The 18,082-nt window shown below is 40.4% G+C and overlaps 1 protein-coding gene and 1 pseudogene across 3 annotated transcripts in view; one reads left to right on the top strand and one right to left on the bottom strand.

Annotated features, from left to right (window-relative positions):
• The first annotated feature begins 655 nt into the window (after nt 1-655).
• On the top strand, nt 656-12,207 carry LOC309619487 (protein LTO1 homolog pseudogene; annotated as a pseudogene). Its single transcript has 2 exons — nt 656-715; nt 1,132-12,207. The product of its transcript is annotated as a protein LTO1 homolog pseudogene (transcript).
• The window catches only part of SLC25A24 (solute carrier family 25 member 24), a 44,580-nt gene continuing 38,160 nt past the window's right edge, over nt 11,663-18,082 (bottom strand). For both annotated transcript variants that reach the window (XM_082385515.1, XM_082385516.1), the window contains exons 9-10: nt 15,104-15,254; nt 11,663-13,828 (exon numbers count right to left, since the gene is read on the bottom strand). In XM_082385515.1, coding sequence (XP_082241641.1) covers nt 13,644-13,828; nt 15,104-15,254 — 336 coding nt within the window. In that variant the 3' untranslated portion in view covers nt 11,663-13,643. The remainder of the gene's footprint in view (nt 13,829-15,103; nt 15,255-18,082) is intronic.

Here is an 18,082-nt window from a genome sequence, read left to right as displayed (position 1 = left end):
TTGCCTTATGTTTTAAGCATTTTTTTTTAATTAATTAATTAATTAATTAATTTTATTTTTTGCTGTGTTGGGTCTTCGTTTCTGTGCGAGGGCTTTCTCTAGTTGCGGCGAGCGGGGGCCACTCTTCATCGCATTGCACGGGCCTCTCACTGTCGCGGTCTCTCTTGTTGCGGAGCACAGGCTCCAGACGCGCAGGCTCAGTAGTTGTGGCTCACGGGCCCAGTTGCTCCGCGGCATGTGGGATCTTCCCAGACCAGGGCTCGAACCCGTGTTCCCTGCATTGGCAGGCAGACTCTCAACCACTGTGCCACCAGGGAAGCCCTGCCTTATGTTTTAAATGATTGTTTTCAGGTACACATACAGGCATCGATTTGAAGGCATCAGTTCCACCCCTTCCCACCTCCAGTCCTGGTCCAGGTAGAGGTAACTCCCCGTACGTCTGTCAGCTGTTTCTCTGAATAAAATGCTTCTGCTGCTATTTTCAGATCTGTGGGGGGCAGACTGCCTCAGTTTGGGTTCCCTCAGAAGTAGACCATGAGACAAGGATTCAAGGGCAGGATGGGGAAGTCAGATGAGGTGGGGAAGGCAGCCAGGAAAGGGTACATCACCAAACCAGCTGCCACTGTGGGCACCTGGAGCCAGACCCCAGGGCAAAATGGAGCCAGTGGACAACGGAGCCCAGGATCACTGGTTGAGGGCTGCTCCTGTCAGCAAAGTGAGTTCTGGCAGGCAAAACCCTGGAGCAAAGAAATGCAGAAGCTGGCAAGTGGACACAGAGCCGCTGTGTGCTGCCATGGGCAGGACCAGGTGTCTGGGCAGGGCACTGGTTGCAGCCATTACAGCCATCGTGCCTAGATGAGCAAGTCACCAGCACACACCCTACCTCCCCTTCCCATCCTCCCAATACCACCATTTGTTAATCCTTCTTTGGAAATCTTTGTAACTTTCCGTATATACTAACAGCTTTCTTTTTTGTTCCATCCACAATAGGCAGCATCTCATCCTCTTAAGATGAAGACTTTCAGACACCACCCCACCCCCCAGCCTCCCACCTCTCAACTTTTGATTATATTTTCTTTCTCAGTTGCATTGTTCTATAGCTATACTAAGTCCTGGGAGTTCAGCCTATAGTTTAATTTTAAAAGTGCATTTAGGCGTCCGTGCCCAAGCCTCGCGGGTCTGCAGCCGCAGCGCGAGGCGCCGGAGCTCGAGGGGCGGGGTTTGGGGGTCGGGCCCGCTACCGCCACGGCCGGGAGTCAGGACGTGTTCGATGCCCTCGTGATGGCGGATGAGAGGTTTCACGGGGAAGGGTATCAGGAAGGCGATGAAGAAGGAAGTAGTTTGGGTATGATTGAAGGAAGTCAGTACGGCACGTTACATGGAGCTAAAATTGGATCTGAGATCGGGTGCTACCAAGGTTTTGCTTTTGCTCAGAGATGTCTCCGGCACAGTCCCGCCACTGAGAAAGACAGCAAAAAGATGACGGTCTTAGAATCGTTGATTGGAATGATTCAGAAATTCCTTTATGCTGACCCTACTTATGATAAACTTCACGAAGACTTAGAATTAGAGGGAAATTTAAGCAGCTTTGTTCATTACTAAACGCTCAGCCCGACTTTAAAATTAGTGCAGAAGGTTCCGGACTTTCATATTGAGGATGACAGATGCACAAAGACGAAACATCAAGGAACAGATGTTCATATGTTAAGTGTTTAAAAACGTGATTAAAGGCAAAACAATGATGGGGGATTCATTGTTTTGCAGGGAGGGTTCCAGCTTGGCCTGTGAACAGGCTTCCTTCCCCCGAGGTCTGCCGGGTCGCCTCGGTGCCCCCCATGGGGCCCCTCCACACAAGCCCGTCCTTTGTTGGGCCCTGTCTGCTCTGCAGTGTGAACATGGCCCTGGCAGAGCCCTCGCAGGGCTGCTCTCCTCTGGTCCAGGGTCCCGGGTCCAGGCCGCTGGCTCACGGGTTCTCATCACCTGGCAGGCCTGGCTGGATCTAGACTCGGGTTGGCTCTGGATAGGATAAACCTCCCCTTTACCCCCTGGGCTTTGGTCAGTGCTCAGAGGGACAGTTTTTTAAAAAATGAGAGCCACAGGGTTGACACGAAGCAGGTTAATGGGAAGGAGTGATGGGTTCTGTGACATTTATTGACCCTTGAGATGTGCCAGTGCTGTGACCTGCTTCTCATGTTTTATTTAGTCCCTTCAGGAACCCATGAGGTGGGCGTTATTCCTGTTTTATAGATGAGGAAGCCGAGGCCCAAGAGACTGCCTGGTCCAAGGGCACTGGGCGGCAGAGCTGGGACTCCAGCCCCGTCTCCTGGTGCCCGCTCTGGAACGCACAGTCACACCCACAGGCTCGGGGTCCCTGCTTGCAGGTCCCCACTATGCCCCGTGGAGTCCTGGGGCATCGTCCCCTGTGGCCATGGACATGGGCACCTGGCTGAGAGGAGGAGAGGCCAGCCCTGTCCCCAGGGGGCCAGGACGTGTTCTTCCTGTGTCCCCAGGTGGGTGGGGCTCTGCAGCATGAAAAATGGTCAAGAGGAGGAGACTTTAAGGCCACCGTTCCATGTGCAAAAACTTTGGAGCCTTACTGCAGCCTTCCTTTTAGTGTGAGTTCTTCTGTCTTCTGCCCGGACTTAAAAGGCATCATCTGTACACACCGCACGGCCTCAGATGCGCCTTCGTCACAGACACCAGCAGCGCTTATCTCTGGCTGGTGGGATGGAGGGGCTTTTGTTGTCATTTTCCTGGGTGGGTTTTTGTGCTTCCTAAACTATCTGTTTGGATAATGTATTATTTTTATAATCGGAGAAAAAAATAAACAGCATATTTTAAAGCAAAAAAAAAAAGTGCATTTATGTGACTACACAGTATTTTTCACTGCAGAGCTAGTGTTCACTATAATTACATTTCTTTTGTATTCAACCTTTTCCATTTTTCCTGAGGTTTCTGTCTTTTAATGTTCTTGCACTTTTTGCCTTTGTTTCATAATGACATTTTTCCTTAACCTCTTCTACCCATCAGGGGTCAGGTGTTCTGTTGTACCCCTTTTCTCTGTAGAGTTTCTTTGCAGTGCCCTCCATGGTGCTGCTCTAGTCTGGACTCCTTCTCTCTGCACCTATTGTCAGCCTCAGACTTCCTGACATTGCTTTCCCTGGTTGGATCCACTGTTGCCTATATCCCGTTCTCCTTTTTTTCTTGGTATATTTACTCCCTAGTTTTACTTGAATATATCCTAAGAAATAATGTGTGGGAAGTAAACTTCCTTTCACTTTGGAAATTTATTGTTCTCATCTTCAGCTTAGTAAACAGTTGCATTGCTTTTGACTCTAGATTATCACTTTTCTACTTTCTAGGGATACAGCTGCAAAATCCGATGCATTTTGATTCTTATTCCTTTGCAGATGGTCTGTTTCCTCCTCCATTTTGGAAGCTTTTAAGATCTTTTCTCTTTACCCTTGGTGTTCTGAACTTTGCAATGGTGGGTCTAGATGTGTGTGCTGCCAGAGGTGCTTCCAAAGGCAGAGGCTGGGGGAGAAATACCCTGGCTTCCCTCTTCCTCTGCCCTCCAGTCTCTTGCCAGTGCCCCCACTGGCCAGCTCCCCCTGGGAGCAGCAGACCTGAGAGGCTGGGAAACATTACCTGGAGGAGTCACACCAGGAATACAGAGCAGGGCAGGGGAAGGGCAAGGGATAAATCTGAAGGCAGACAAGCCCAGGACCAGGGCAATTAAGATGACAAAATGTCACATAGAATACAATCTCACTTTGCTTTTTATGGTTTTAAAGGTTATAAAAGTAAAACATACTAGTTGTACAAAATCAAACAATATGTAGGTCTCCATTAAAAAGTGAAAGTTCTCATGCACAGCCCACCCATGATACTCCCTGCCCCAGGGAATAACACTGTGGGTTTCAGTAGAGATCCTATCTGTGCATTTACAAGCTTTACAGACACAGGCACATGTGATATGTACGTAACGCATTCTCACTGTTTCTTTTACATCCCCTTTGCTCAATTCTGTCAGGCTGATTAAGTTCTCATGTTTCCTTTGCCTTCTTTAAGTAGATTAGAAATTACACAGCTATTTTACAGTTTTGACTCAAATAGTTCAATGAAATATTCTACATAAAAATATATATGTATATATAAAATATGTGTCTCCATTACTCAGCCTAAGATGTAAGAGTATTGCTGAAATATCCAGAAAGCCCCCTAAATTATAACCCCCTCCCACCCAACAACAACCACTAATCTGAATGTTGCTTTTCTTAAAACTGTATTTTAAACTATATGTTATTTTTAAATACTATACTGGTAACTAATTGTGGTGGGTTTTTTAAACTTATATGAAAGGTGATATAAGTATCCTTATACAACTTGCAATTTTTACTCAATATTATGACTTTTTGTTAGATTCACACATATTGCTATGAAACTACGAAATATTATCAAGAAAATTTTTTTAAATTCATAAATGGAGAGAGATACCTTCTCTTCTGACATCTTAAGAAAGATGTCATTTCTCCCCAAATTAATCTATAGATTCAATGTAATCCCAATCAAATTTCCAGCAGGTTTCACTGTAGACATTGACAAGCTGATTCCAAAATTCATATGGAAATGCAAAGGATCTAGAATAGCCAAAACAACTTTGAAAAAGAAGAACAAGTTTGGATAATTTACAGTACTTGATTTCAAGACTTATGAAGCCACGGTAATGAAGACAGTGTGGCATTAAAATACACAAATAGATAAACAGAACAGAATAGGGTCCAACAATTGACCACAAATACATGGACAACTGATTTTCAACAAAGGTACAAAGGTGATTCAGTAGAGGAAGAATAGTCCTTTCAACAAATGGTACCAGAACAATTGAATGTTCATATGCAAAAGCTAGAACTTCAATCCATACCTTGCACCATACACAAAAATTAATTCAAAACAGATGATAGACCTAAATTCAAGGCCTTTAAACTACAAAATTTCTAGAAGAAAACACAGGAGAAAATGTTCTTAAAATTTTAAGAAAATCTTAAAAGCTAAGAAATTTTTCTTAGATATAATACTATGATTCAAAAAGAACAAATTGATAAATTGGACTACATCAAAATTAAAAACTGCTCTTCAAAGACATAGCTAAGAGAGTGGAGAGACAAGCACCAGGTTGGGATATACCTGAAAAAGGACTTTCATACACAATATAGAGAGAGAACTCTCACTACTCCAAAATAAGGCAAACAACCCCCCAGAATGGTCAAAATATCTGAAAAGACAAGTGTCTTTTCACTTGATGAAACTTATAATTTGATAAGCCTTGACCTATGTATACACTCATAAACACAGTTTTTACCAAAACTGGTGGCAAGAAAAAGCACATATCATTAGGGAAATGTACATTAAAACCACAATAAGATACCATAACTCCTATTAGAGTGGCTAAAATTGAGAAATATCCACAAAGGCAAGGATGTGGAACAAGTGGGACAATCATGCCACTCCTAGGTATTTACCCAAGAGAAATTAAAAACATATGTCCATACAGAGCTTGTACATAAATGTTCATAGCGGCTTATCTGTAATAGCCAAAAACTGGAAACAACGCTAATGCTCATCAATAGGTCAGTGTCCATAAGCAAATAGTAGAATATCCCTATAATGGAACACTACTCAGCAATAAAAAGGAATGGACTATTGACACATATAACAACACAAAGGAACCAGTATGCGGAGTCAAAGAAGTCAGACATTTATATGAAATTCTATAAAATGCAAGCTAATCTATAGTGATAACAAGAAAGCAGATAAGTGATTTCCTGTGCAACAGGAAACTTTTAGGGGTGATGGTATGTTCATCATCTTGATTGTAGGTAAATAGATACGTCAACACATCAAATTATACACTTTAAATATGAGTAGTTTATCGAACGTCAATTATACATCAAGAAGGCTATGTAAAAAATATTACTTTCGAAGACTCAACTTATGTCTAAGAAGATCTGCTTAAGAAGTTACAATGTCTCCTTACTAAAAATTAGTTTACTTTTGTTCTTCCAAACAATTTTATTAAATTTGTAACTTCCTCCTTAATCTGTATTACTTTGTACATATTATATATGCAATTGGTATAAGGTACATACTTACTGGCTCACTTTGGAAATCCTGGAGGTTCCATAAAAATACCTGGCTTTGCTCTAAGTAGAAATATGCACTGAAATAGATGACTCCTCCCGTAGCAGGAAAAAACCTGGACAGTTCATTCTAACATTAAATTGGCAATTATGTACATGTGTCCATTTAATTTACCCAACCAAAGCTGTCAGTATCCTCGTGAGGGCCGCAATCAACAAGGATACAGAGACCAACCCCCACCCCAGTTAAAGTCACCATTCTATTGCCTGGCAAAAAATAATGCCCCTCAGAAGGAGCATATACCATTTGGATTACACTTTATGAGAGTCAAGAGTGTACACTTTGGACCCAACAGGCTGAGGTAAACTTGGCCTTACCTCACTTTGTAGATAATCTTAATTTGAATCATCTGAAACTGAACAATCGTATCTGGCCCTAAGTGAAGAGCTAATGCAAGACAGGCCATAGTGTTAAAATTAAATCAATAACTAGGCACTAACAGTTTATACTTTGGGAATGGTGGTCTTTGGGCTGCTGTGGGTAAAGCTCCCATGACCAGCACCCTCGAAGCCTTGCTCTGTGGGCCAGGTGTCCCTATTTTACTGGTCCTGTGCTATCACCACCACAGGTAAAAACCAGCCTTCGCATTTCACTTTGCATTGATTGGATGATGGAACAAATACAAGGATCTACTTAAAGAGTTTTGTAACTCCTCTGTTGCCAGTCAGTAAGACAAAGGGTAAATTACGGCAAGAAATCCTTGGAAAATACTGTCCCTTTGGGCTGAGGCTCCTAGCCATTTGCTATACGACTATCCAACCACCTGGGAAAGGAAGAGCTTGATTGTACTGTTCCCAAAGGCTGTGCTGTTTGTTTTTAAAGAGAATTTATACAAGCTCAACAAGGGAAGGCATGAAGTGGGCTGCAAAACTCATCAGTCTGGGCTTACCTGGTGGCGCAGTGGTTGAGAATCTGCCTGCCAATGCAGGGGACACGGGTTTGAGCCCTGGTCTGGGAGGATCCCACATGCCGCGGAGCAACTAGGCCCGTGAGCCACAATTACTGAGCCTGCGCGTCTGGAGCCTGTGCTCCGCAACAAGAGAGGCCGCGATAGTGAGAGGCTCAAGCACCGCGATGACGAGTGGCCCCCGCTCGCCGCAACTAGAGAAAGCCCTCGCACAGAAACAAAGACCCAACACAGCCAAAAATAAATAAATAAATAAATTTATTTTAAAAAAAACTCATCAGTCAATTCCCCCTCTCTCTCTCAGAAATTAGGCATGCTTGATACTTGGAAAGTCTATATTAGTGACTAGAGAACATATTTATGGCCCGTGGTGCCCCAAATGGGCAAATCTATAGTTGAATAACATCATGAGCAATTATCATGGTGATAAATAAGGCTGTCGGTTCACTTCTCACCTTGAGGGCATGTCCACAGCACTGCACTGAACCAACTTCTCCAGGTCCTTCTTCCTGCCCCTCCTGACCAAGGGGAACACCACTGCTGGGAATTCTGAAGAGGGGAGGGAAATACCTCACCAGGAGTCACCATCTGCTTATAAGTTAATAGTACCATAAAAAAATAGAAAGAACTTTGCTGAATAACACTCTTGGCCAACATATGGCTCTTGATGTTCTGAATCTTTGTGCTCATTGCCTTATAAGAAAAATAAGTGAATGATTAAGGCTTGGCAAAGAGAGGAGCATCTCTCATAATCTGGTCAGTATTCCCTAAAACAATAGCCATACATTTTTACTAGTTAAAGAAAACAAACATATGAAATAGCAAAATTTTCAAACTACAGCAAAATTCTTCAGTTGTTTACCGACTTTTTCCTCTCCTTGATATAGTTTTGTTACCTTATGGAAGATTTTCTCGTTTTTCTCCAGAAGGGACATCTTTATAAACAGTAAAGAGGGAAGGGAACAAAATCAGAGGAGGAACAAATCACAAATGGATGGACTTTAAAACTTCTCCTCACCTTTAGTTTGCCTGCAGATTCTTCTACTGTAAAAGCCTCAAGCACCCGAGTCATTATTACCTGTAAGTCTACACTTGCACCTTATCACCCATGTCTTCTGAGGGCTTACACTCATATTCCCTAAATCATCCAAGAACAAAACAGATTTAGAAACAGTTCTAACTCTGAAGAATCTTATCATCCTTTTCCACATTACAATTAATTTTACCCTCTTCTGTCCATCTCCTCTCCTTCCCATCTCCTTCCATCTCCTTGAAAAGTGTCAGCTCTCAATTATACTGTTGACTTTTCACTCAGGACACTATTTACTGAACCATCTGGCTGTGAGGCTACAATGCCACATATCAGTAACGTTCTGGGGATTTAGAGATTCAGTAGGCTGAACGATGTGTTGTTTCACGTGAGCAGAGCCCACCACTCTGCGGCACAATAATGCTCATTCCTGAAACACAGAGTACAAGGGGCAGGAGGTGGTTTGAGAGCCTACAGCAAGAAAACTGAGTGAAAGACTAATTTGTATTTATTCTCCTTATATGTTCCCTTTCATCTCATTTCAGACAAGGAGGCAGGGCTTTAATATCTCCTTCCCTCAGTGATTTTTAAAAGTGGAAAACAGAAGTCACTTTCAATCAGAGGCTCTTCTGTCTTTTGCAAGCATCTAACCTACCTGCAGAGAGGATGCCAGGAGTCCCAGGGGATGAGCAGATGGGTGCCTTTAAGAGCAAAAAGAAAAAGGGACAAACCCAGGGCCTGGAAAGGAGACATAGGTTGGTGGGCCCCAAGGTGAGGAGAGATTCACATTCAACTCCTAACCCTTGCAGAATGGAAAGGCCAGACCCCAGGTACAGATGCCCCATGTCTTACCAACTACCCCCATGCCAAGCACAGCACAGCCATGGGGTCCAAGGGACCATACAGGCTGCAGCAAAGGGCCCTTTAGCAGCAACTGGTAGACCATGACCAGTGTCCCTAGGTGGCCAAGATCCCAGTTCACTGGCACAACACTGAGTGGTATAGGAGCTTCCAGCTGGATTTAAGCTAATTTAAAGAAAATTCAGAAATGTCACATTTTTTGCACATCCCAGTTGGCACACTAAGATTCATGTGGGGACCTCCCCTGGGGGTTGAGTGATGTATATCTGCGGCTGACATTGATTACAGGTGCTGGAATTTAAGCTAATTCATCCTGAATCCATGGTCGTGACTGTATTGCAGAATGGTGTATAAAAAGATGAGTGTAAACTCTTGGAAAACACACCTGATTAGCAAATACCAAGGATCTGCGATAAGGTTCGGTTTGAAAGAGTAATTCATAATGCTTTAAAATCCCTGGCCCTCTTTTAAAAGTAACAAAATACAAATCACTTCTTTGGTTACTATTATCTTGACTTGGTGGAAGTAAATTCAAAGCAAGACAATATCAACTAACAAAAAATAAATAAAAAGATTGTTTTCAATATTGTACAATTTGTATAAATCATAAACAAACAAATAAATCCTGGGCAGTTACAAGGTGGTCAGAGAAGGAAGTGAGCACAATGACAGCTTTGTTGGTTTGCTAAGATTCAAGTTCTCTAATTCTTAGGAAAATATCTAGAAAGATTTTAAGGTCTCTAAGTTAATTTGTCTTTTTAAAAATTAAAATCCTCCTGAGAGAAGGAAAGGCAAAGAGTAGCCAATAGACATGCCACCTGGGAAAAGGGCCACTATGTTGGGACAGCAGTTTCAGGGAAAACCATTGTGTGTGTGATGGACACGACAGTTACAGAAACTGCAAGGTTTTCCAATGATGTTTCCAATAATGAGACTCCCACCCCCAGAGGAGAGACGTCTGAATCTTGGTTAGGAAACATTACCAAGGAACTGTGGCTATTGCAGTACCGGAAGTGCTCAGCAGACAGGCCTCCCTCCAGCCCTCTGTGGCTTCATCGCCTAATATCTTCCATTTTGCTCACCCCACTCCAGGCACACCGACCTCCCCGATGTTCCCTCCACCCACGGCCTTTACCTGCATTCCCTCTGCCTGGAATGCCCTTCCCAGACACCAGTGGGGCCCATTCCCGTGCCTTCAGCCCTTTATCCAAACAGCACCTTCTCAGCAAGGTCTTCTCTGCCTAAAATTGCCACCTCGGCCCCAGCATTGCCTCCTGCACTTATCAACATCTGACATATTACATATTTTACTTAGTTCATTTGTTGTCTGTCTCCACTAGATAATCTCCATTAGGAAAAGTATGGAGTCCTGTTCAATGCTGTGTCCTCAGCCTCTAAAAGTATCTGACACACAGTAGGTGTTTAATAAATTCTCACTGAAAGAACCAATGAGCAAGTGAATGTTTACAGAATAAATGCCAAGTGGCCCAGGCTTGGGGCACTTCTGCTTTCACAACAAACAATGCTGCAGTGGCTCTGGCCGAGCATCTGAGTATAGGTTTGTGGAGCCCAGTGACAACCAGAGAACATGCAAATTTGCAAACAAACAAAACAAGCAAAAAACAAAAACAAAAAAACCAGAAGGCTGTGAACAGGTGTCTTCAATTGCACTGTGGTCAGAGGGCTGCAACAGGTCCAGGTCCAGGCCCAGGCAGCTTGGACCTCAGCACAGCTCTGTCCTACATGGAAGCAGGAGGGCAGACAGAACTTTGCAGGGCATGCTCTCCCAGAGAGCGATTTGATGAGCTCAGTCTGCTCTGTGTTTCTCCCAAGCAGGGAATATGGCAAAGGAGGAAAAGGAAGGTTATTGGTTGCTCCTCTTCACATATATTATTACTCGTTAGGTGCTCTTCTCAAAACAAAGAAATTCCATGAGAACAAAAGAGCTGGGAAAATTCTTATTTGGGCATAGGGAACCTATGCCATACTTTTATACATGTGACCTGATGTAAAGCTCAAAAAACAAAATAGTATAAAATGCAATGCCTGTTCACGTGAAGCTTACTCTCTGGATGGGGATACAAGACAAATGTGTAAGAAACAAATTGGTGACATTTTTCTAATAAAGGGTCCCTGAGAGCCAAGGAGGGCAAATACGTTTTTCCTGGAGGCCGGGGAGCATTCAGGTTGGAAAGCAGAATTTCTTTGCAGTCTTATGTTTTATTTTATTTTTTAAAATCAAATTTTATAATCTTTATAGTTGCATAATCTGCATTATAAAATTGTTTTAATTACTTACCAGTAAACTTACTTAGCTTTTGTTTCCCACAACTTCAAGACAAACTGGTACTCCACCGAGATGTGCCAAGGAGCCCTGTGACTTTGGACTCTCCTTGGCACTATGAGCCCCGGGGGTATCACCCTAAATGGTAAATGTGGAATTTGGACATCACGAAAAACATCATCTTATACCAAAAGGTATGACAGAGGTAATAACTGTTATGGCTGTTCAGAAAAGGCCAAAATATTTGGAAAGACTACAGTGAGTCTTATTCAGCAATACTATACAGACTATTCAAACTGCTGCCAGTGATATAAACTGCATAACACAGCCATTTTTTTGCCTTAGTTACACTATTTTTTTTAAATGAGGAAACAAGACATTTCAAAAACAAACATATATGTATTTTTAATATAAACAGAAAGTAAATATGCAGTAATGCCAGAAATGAACTATCTTCAACTCCAGGCTCTTTTCAAAAGATACAAGATACACAGATAAATCACATTCATTCCTTACAAATGTTAAAGAGCAAACAATTTAAATTCATAATGAACAATGAATATTTTTCAGTAGCTTGAAATTTTACTCATTCCATAATTTTACAAGTGAAAAAAGAGCTAATCATATACCTTAATATTGTCATTTATGTATCACTCAAAAGTACAAACACCCTGAAGATAGAGTCCCATTCTTATCATATGTATTATAAAAATACTAAGACATTTATCAGGTATAATTAATATAATGAAAACTATATGTTAGGATATGTTTCACAAACACAAGTCCAACATTTCTCTCTGGTTCAGAAAAGATGAGAGGTAGGTTCAAATAAAGTAAATGCCTATTATGTCACTAGATTTCCATTAAAATGTTGGCAATTTATAACAAATTACTAGAAATCAAACTTGAGTTTAAGAACTAAATTGAATACGGGGATATATGTATATGTATAGCTGATTCACTTTGTTATAGAGCAGAAACGAACACACCATTGTAAAGCAATTATACTCTAATAAAGATGTTAAAAAAAAAGAACTAAATTGAAAAGTCATAAGAATAACTTCAACTAATAAATATTTTTCTAAGTCCTAATCACACAAATCAGAAAAGATAGTTGATTACACACAATGGCTTCAGTAAAATAAAAACATGCTATCAATATTATAAATCAAATTTCCTATATCATAATGTGTTTCTAGGCGGGGGGCAAGAAAAAATATGAATGTACATGTTTGTAAATTGGGCCTTTCATTTATAGTACCAAATACATAAAATTAATATATACTACTATTAATATATACTATTCTCCTAGCTTTGTGTTGCCCAAATTGAGAATTGCAGGGTCAAATAAATTAAAAGTGAGGGGGAAATGAGAATGCCATTCACCCATGATCAACCTACTTCATGTAATTAAGAAATTTGAGATAACCAAGAATGGTCCCCAGAAGCCTTCCTGATTAAAATGGAAGTCTGATTCAAGTAGGAAACAAAGGACAAAGAGAAGAGAGATGCTCTTCAGAAACTGATACAAGTAAAAGGGTTTTGTTTCCTGGTTCTTTTCAAAGCAATGACAATAAACAGAATTTTTCAATTAAGTTGCCTTGTGTCAATAATTTAACAGTAATATACTGACAATCAGTGTGTCATCCTGGGAACCAAATAACAGTACAAGAAAAATGGAGAAGTGCTCACTGAAATAAATAATATTTTATCACTCTTCCTTACACAAAAATCATATGAGTGGACTAGGGTATTCACATGCCTTGAAGTTCTGCCGCTTATGTTCATTCTTATTCAGCTTAAAGAAAGAATAGAGACCTTACACCTATTTGGCTGCTGTAAGATTATGTTTTCATGCAATGATTCTCCATGAACGGTCCTACAAGGAAATTTTAAGAAGTTTATAAAGACATTCAAAATATATAAACAATTTAAGTTTCTAGGTTTTCCGATCATTTTGTTTTTAAGAAAAAGATATTTAAGTATAAAGGAACTGGCACAAACTTGAACCAAGCAAAATAAAGATCAAAGATTTATAATTCAAACAAAGCAAATTTAGTTCAAGCAGGTACATTTTTTCAGATTTAGGATTCCAGGGAGAGATTTGTAGAAAGGACCAATAAGAAAAAATATAATTTTATTGCCTTTTCAAAACTGTATGAGCTCATCAAAACAATGATTTTTAGCATTTCTGAATGTATAAAATTGAGTCCAAATGTTTGAAGTCACCAATGATATGCTCTTCCCTTTCATGAAAAAAAAATACAGCTTCTTTTTGCCATGGACTTGTTGCAATTCTAGGAGAAAAGGTCACTCTGGAGATGGTTGGAAGTTTCCATAATCATGCTAAAGCAAAAAATTCAGCTCTGAGTTACTCCTAAAGTTTGTCTCATATTTTCGTAAACCACATAACTGATGCCTACAGCAGGGAGCACCTTCATAAAGTTTGGGGTGATGCCTCTGTAAAGTCCTGGTAATCCTTCTTTAGAAATTATTCGTCGAAAGAGCCCAACCATGTTCAGCCGTGGGGTTCCTTCTACCATGGCTAGAAAATTAAAAAAGAAACCAGGCTAATTTAATATTCATGCATGTTTTATTATGACTATATGCAATTATGATTCAGAATGATTTTCTAGAACGAACAGAACAAAAGGATAAAATTTATTCCAAGGGGCCCGAGAAAGTGCCCCCTTTATATAATTCTCCCTGTGTGGCACCTAACAGTGAATGCCCTGATTATAACAAAGATGAGTGATTACTCTGTGTTAGATATTGAGTTAATTACTTTATATACCAATCCTCTAAGCTAAGTGTTATTATACCTATTTAATAAGTAAGGAATTGGAGGTTTAAAAAGATAGAGAAACTTGTCCCAACACACTCAGCTAGCAAGTGGGAGAGCTGAAAGCTGATGGTCTTTCTCCTCTGTAAATGGAATGAAAACTGCAGTGTTGAAAGAATCAGTAGCAACATATGTAAAGCAGTTGGCATCTGTCAAATTCTCAGTAAATGGTGGCTGGAGTTGTTTGTTATTATGGGACCTACAACTTCTGAACTGTGATTCCTCCCCACTGTGACACTGTCTCCTCGACTTTGATTACACAGCGCCCTCCTGGCTCTCCTGCCGTCCGACTGAGTATTCTCTTTTCTTATGATTTGCTGGCTTTTATTGCTATGCTAAAGTAGTATTCATTCTGCGCCTTTCTTTCGTTTTCTGCTTTATCCCTGGCCAATCTCACCCACTACCATTTCTTTAAACAGTACTCCCTGAGCATCGAGATGCCTCTATCTCCGATTTCTCTTCCAAGTACCAACCACCCTCCCCCAACCAAGCAGTCAATCATTAATTAACCAGTATTTCCAATGTAGATGATCTGTGAATACAAATGTAAAGAGTGGACTGCATGGCAAATGCAAGTTTTACTTTTTGGAACTTTCTGGAGTTTGGGAGTCTTTTTCCTGAATATTTTCAATCGAGAGAGTTGGTTGAATCCATGGATACAGAGCCCACGAATATGAAGGGCCAACTGTACTCTTAAAACATGCATTCTCAACGGGAGCATGAAAATCTTACCCTGTGCATAAACCACAGATATACATACAATATATGCACAGAGTATCCGTGGTATTAAAATTTCATGAAGAGGAACTGATTTGGAAAAGAATTTCTAAAAAGCTTCCTTAGGGAGGCAATAATGCAAAACAGGTTGAGAAATACTATCTTAAAACCACACTCTGCTGTCTCAGTGAAACCTGAAGTTCCAAAAGCATGTTACTGATGCAGTACATTATCAGTGCCATCCTTTTATCCAAAACTCACCTTGAGCCTGCATGCGTGTTCTCACCAAAGCCAAGGGATAGCTGGCCAGCTGACCACAGGTGCTGGATAAGGCACCACATCCCAGCAGCACCATGACTCCAGGGTTTACAGAGTCTTTGGCAAAATTATCTAGCCAATGGGACTTCAAGAGCTGCCAGAGAAACAGAAAAGAAGAAAAATAATAAACAACGAACTTTACAACTGCTTTCACTCAACGTGAACGTTCTCACAGCTACTCTCATCCTTATGAGACAGGATACATTTCTGCAAGATTGGGCGGCACAGCCACTGTAGGAAGCAGCAGCTCTGTAGAGAGGTGGGGAAGCCACAGGGGATTCAAAACATGAGAGGTGTGACTGGGTGCTCATCTTCTTCTAACTAAATGTGAAGATCAACAGCACATCAGACCAGGATCTAAACAACATTTCCTACAGTGTTTATCAATGAAAATAATATAATACTACAAACTGCAGCTAATTTTGTACTTTACACTTATGTTATTTCATTCAGTCCTTCTACAAAAGCTCTGAGGTGGAGCTATTCTTCTGATTTTAGAAATGAGGAAAATTAGTCTCAGTGGGGTTTTCTAAACAAGAGTGCTGAATCAAGCATACGGATCCTCAGGCCATGCTTCTTCCCTATTATCCTAGGTCTTTGTATTTCCATTAGAAGGCAATTAATTGAGAGAAATGTATAATCTACTTTTTAAATAAAAAATATCTGAAGTATTAAAATATATGCTAATATGTGCGGGAAATTATATTCTAGTTTAAATATTTTAAGATAAAATTTAACTGCATACTTGGACCTTACAATTATATAACAAGAATATCTCTATAAATTTGAAAACAAAGATTATATTTAAGTATCTTATTTAAGGTCCATTTACTACTGTAATATGACAAGAAATAAAGTCAATAAGGCTAAAGACAACCATGTCTGAACTACAAAAATGAGAAAAGAGAAGTGATTCACTAGAAACTAAGCAACTATTTACACTATTAACACCAGAATGGGGTGGGGGGGGGGAGAGATAGGAAAATGCACTTTTAAAACAATTAATTTAAAATCCTATAAAATATACATGATCTTATAAGTCCTCTCTGTGTGTCCCATAATCATTTTCTTCTACATCCTAGGATCCATTATCATTCCTTGCCTCTCAGATCTCACTATATATATTTTTTTACTTATTTATTTTTGTCTCCTCCTCTTTATTGGCTTTGTACCCCTCAATTTATAGATATTCTCAAAATTCTATCACCTTATGAAGGTTCTCTGGCAACATCAAGGTCATAACAGTGGGGTCCTGATCCAATAGGATTAGTGTCTTTATAAGAAGAAATACCAGAGAATTCACTCACTCAACTCTCTCTCCCTCTCCCTCTGGGAACATAGGAAGAAGGCAGCTGTCTGCAAGCCAGTAAGAGAGCCTTACCACAAACCAAATCAGCCAGAACCCTGATCTTGGCCTTCCAGCCTCCAGAACTCCGAAAAAGTAAATTTCTTTTGTTTAACCCTCCCAGTCTCTGGTATTTTGTTATGGTAGCCCAAACATACTAATACACTACCCAAAGCAAACTGCATATTCAATGTAATCCTTATTCAAATTTCAATGACATTGTTTGAAGAAGTAGAAAAAAAATTCAAATAGAATCTTAAGGGACCCCAACTAACCAAAATAACCTTGAAAAAGAACAAAGTTGGAGACCTCACACTTCCTGATTTCAATGTATATTACAAAGCAACAGCAGCCAAGATAGTGTGGTGCTAGCATAAAGACAGATACATAGAATAATGGAACAAAATAGACAGCCCAGAAATAAATTCTTGAATACATGGGCACATGATCTTCAGCAAAGGTGCCAAGACCCCACACTGGGCAAAGGACAGTCTCTTCAACAAATGGTGCTGGGGGGACTTCCCTGGTGGTCCAGTGGTTAAGACTCCGTGCTTCCACTGCAGGGGGCATGGGTTCGATCCCTGGTCGGGGCACTGAGATCCCACATGCTGTGCAGTGGGGCCAAAAATTAAAAAAAAAAAAAAAAATGGTGCTGGGAAAACTGGATACCCACACGCAAAAGAATAAAGTTGGATCCTTATCTTACAACATATACAAAAAACTAACTCAAAATAAATCCAGGGCCTAAACATAAGACCTAATACTATAAAATTCCTAGGAGAAAACACAGGATAAAAGCTTTAGGACATTGGCTTTGGCAACAATTTCTTGGATATGATACCAAAAGCACAGGCAAAAAAGCAAAAATAGACAAATGGATTTCATCCCCTTAAACACTTCTGTGAAGCAAAGAAAACAATCAACAGAGTGAAAAGGTAACCTATGGAATGGGAGAATATATTTGTAAACCATATATCTGAGAAGGAGTTAATATCCAAAATATATAAATAACTCCTACAATTCAACAACAAAATTAAAAAAATGGGCAAAGGACTTGAATAGACATCTCTCCAAAGAAGATAAATAAATGGACAAAAAGCACATGAAAAGATGCTCAACATCACTTATCATCAGAGTAATGCAAGTCAAAAGCACAATGAGATATTGTCTCACACCTGTTAGGATGGGCACTATCAAAAACCAGAAACTAACAAATATTAACAAGGATGCAGAAAAACGCACTGTTAGTGGGAATGAAAAATGGTGCAGCTTCTATAGAAAACAGTTTGTTCCTCGAAAAGCTCAACACAGAATTACCGTATGACCCAGCAATTTTGTATACTGATAGGTATACACCCAAAGGAACTGACAGCAGAGACTTGAAGAGATATCAATACTTGTATCCATTTTTCCCAAGAGGGGAAAGTATCCTTGAAATTAATTCAACCCCTCAACAACTGATGGCATTCCAAGCTCCTCAACCCTATCAGCAGTTTTTGCCCTTAAGACAAGCTTGGAAGGTAACGTAAACTGAAAACTCAAAAAAGTCCCTGAAAGACTCGGCAAAATCCACAACC

This window comes from Balaenoptera borealis (genome assembly GCF_965194805.1).
Source record: "Balaenoptera borealis genome assembly, chromosome: 1".
NCBI lineage: Eukaryota > Metazoa > Chordata > Mammalia > Artiodactyla > Balaenopteridae > Balaenoptera > Balaenoptera borealis.
This window is presented reverse-complemented; position numbering and strand designations above follow the sequence as displayed.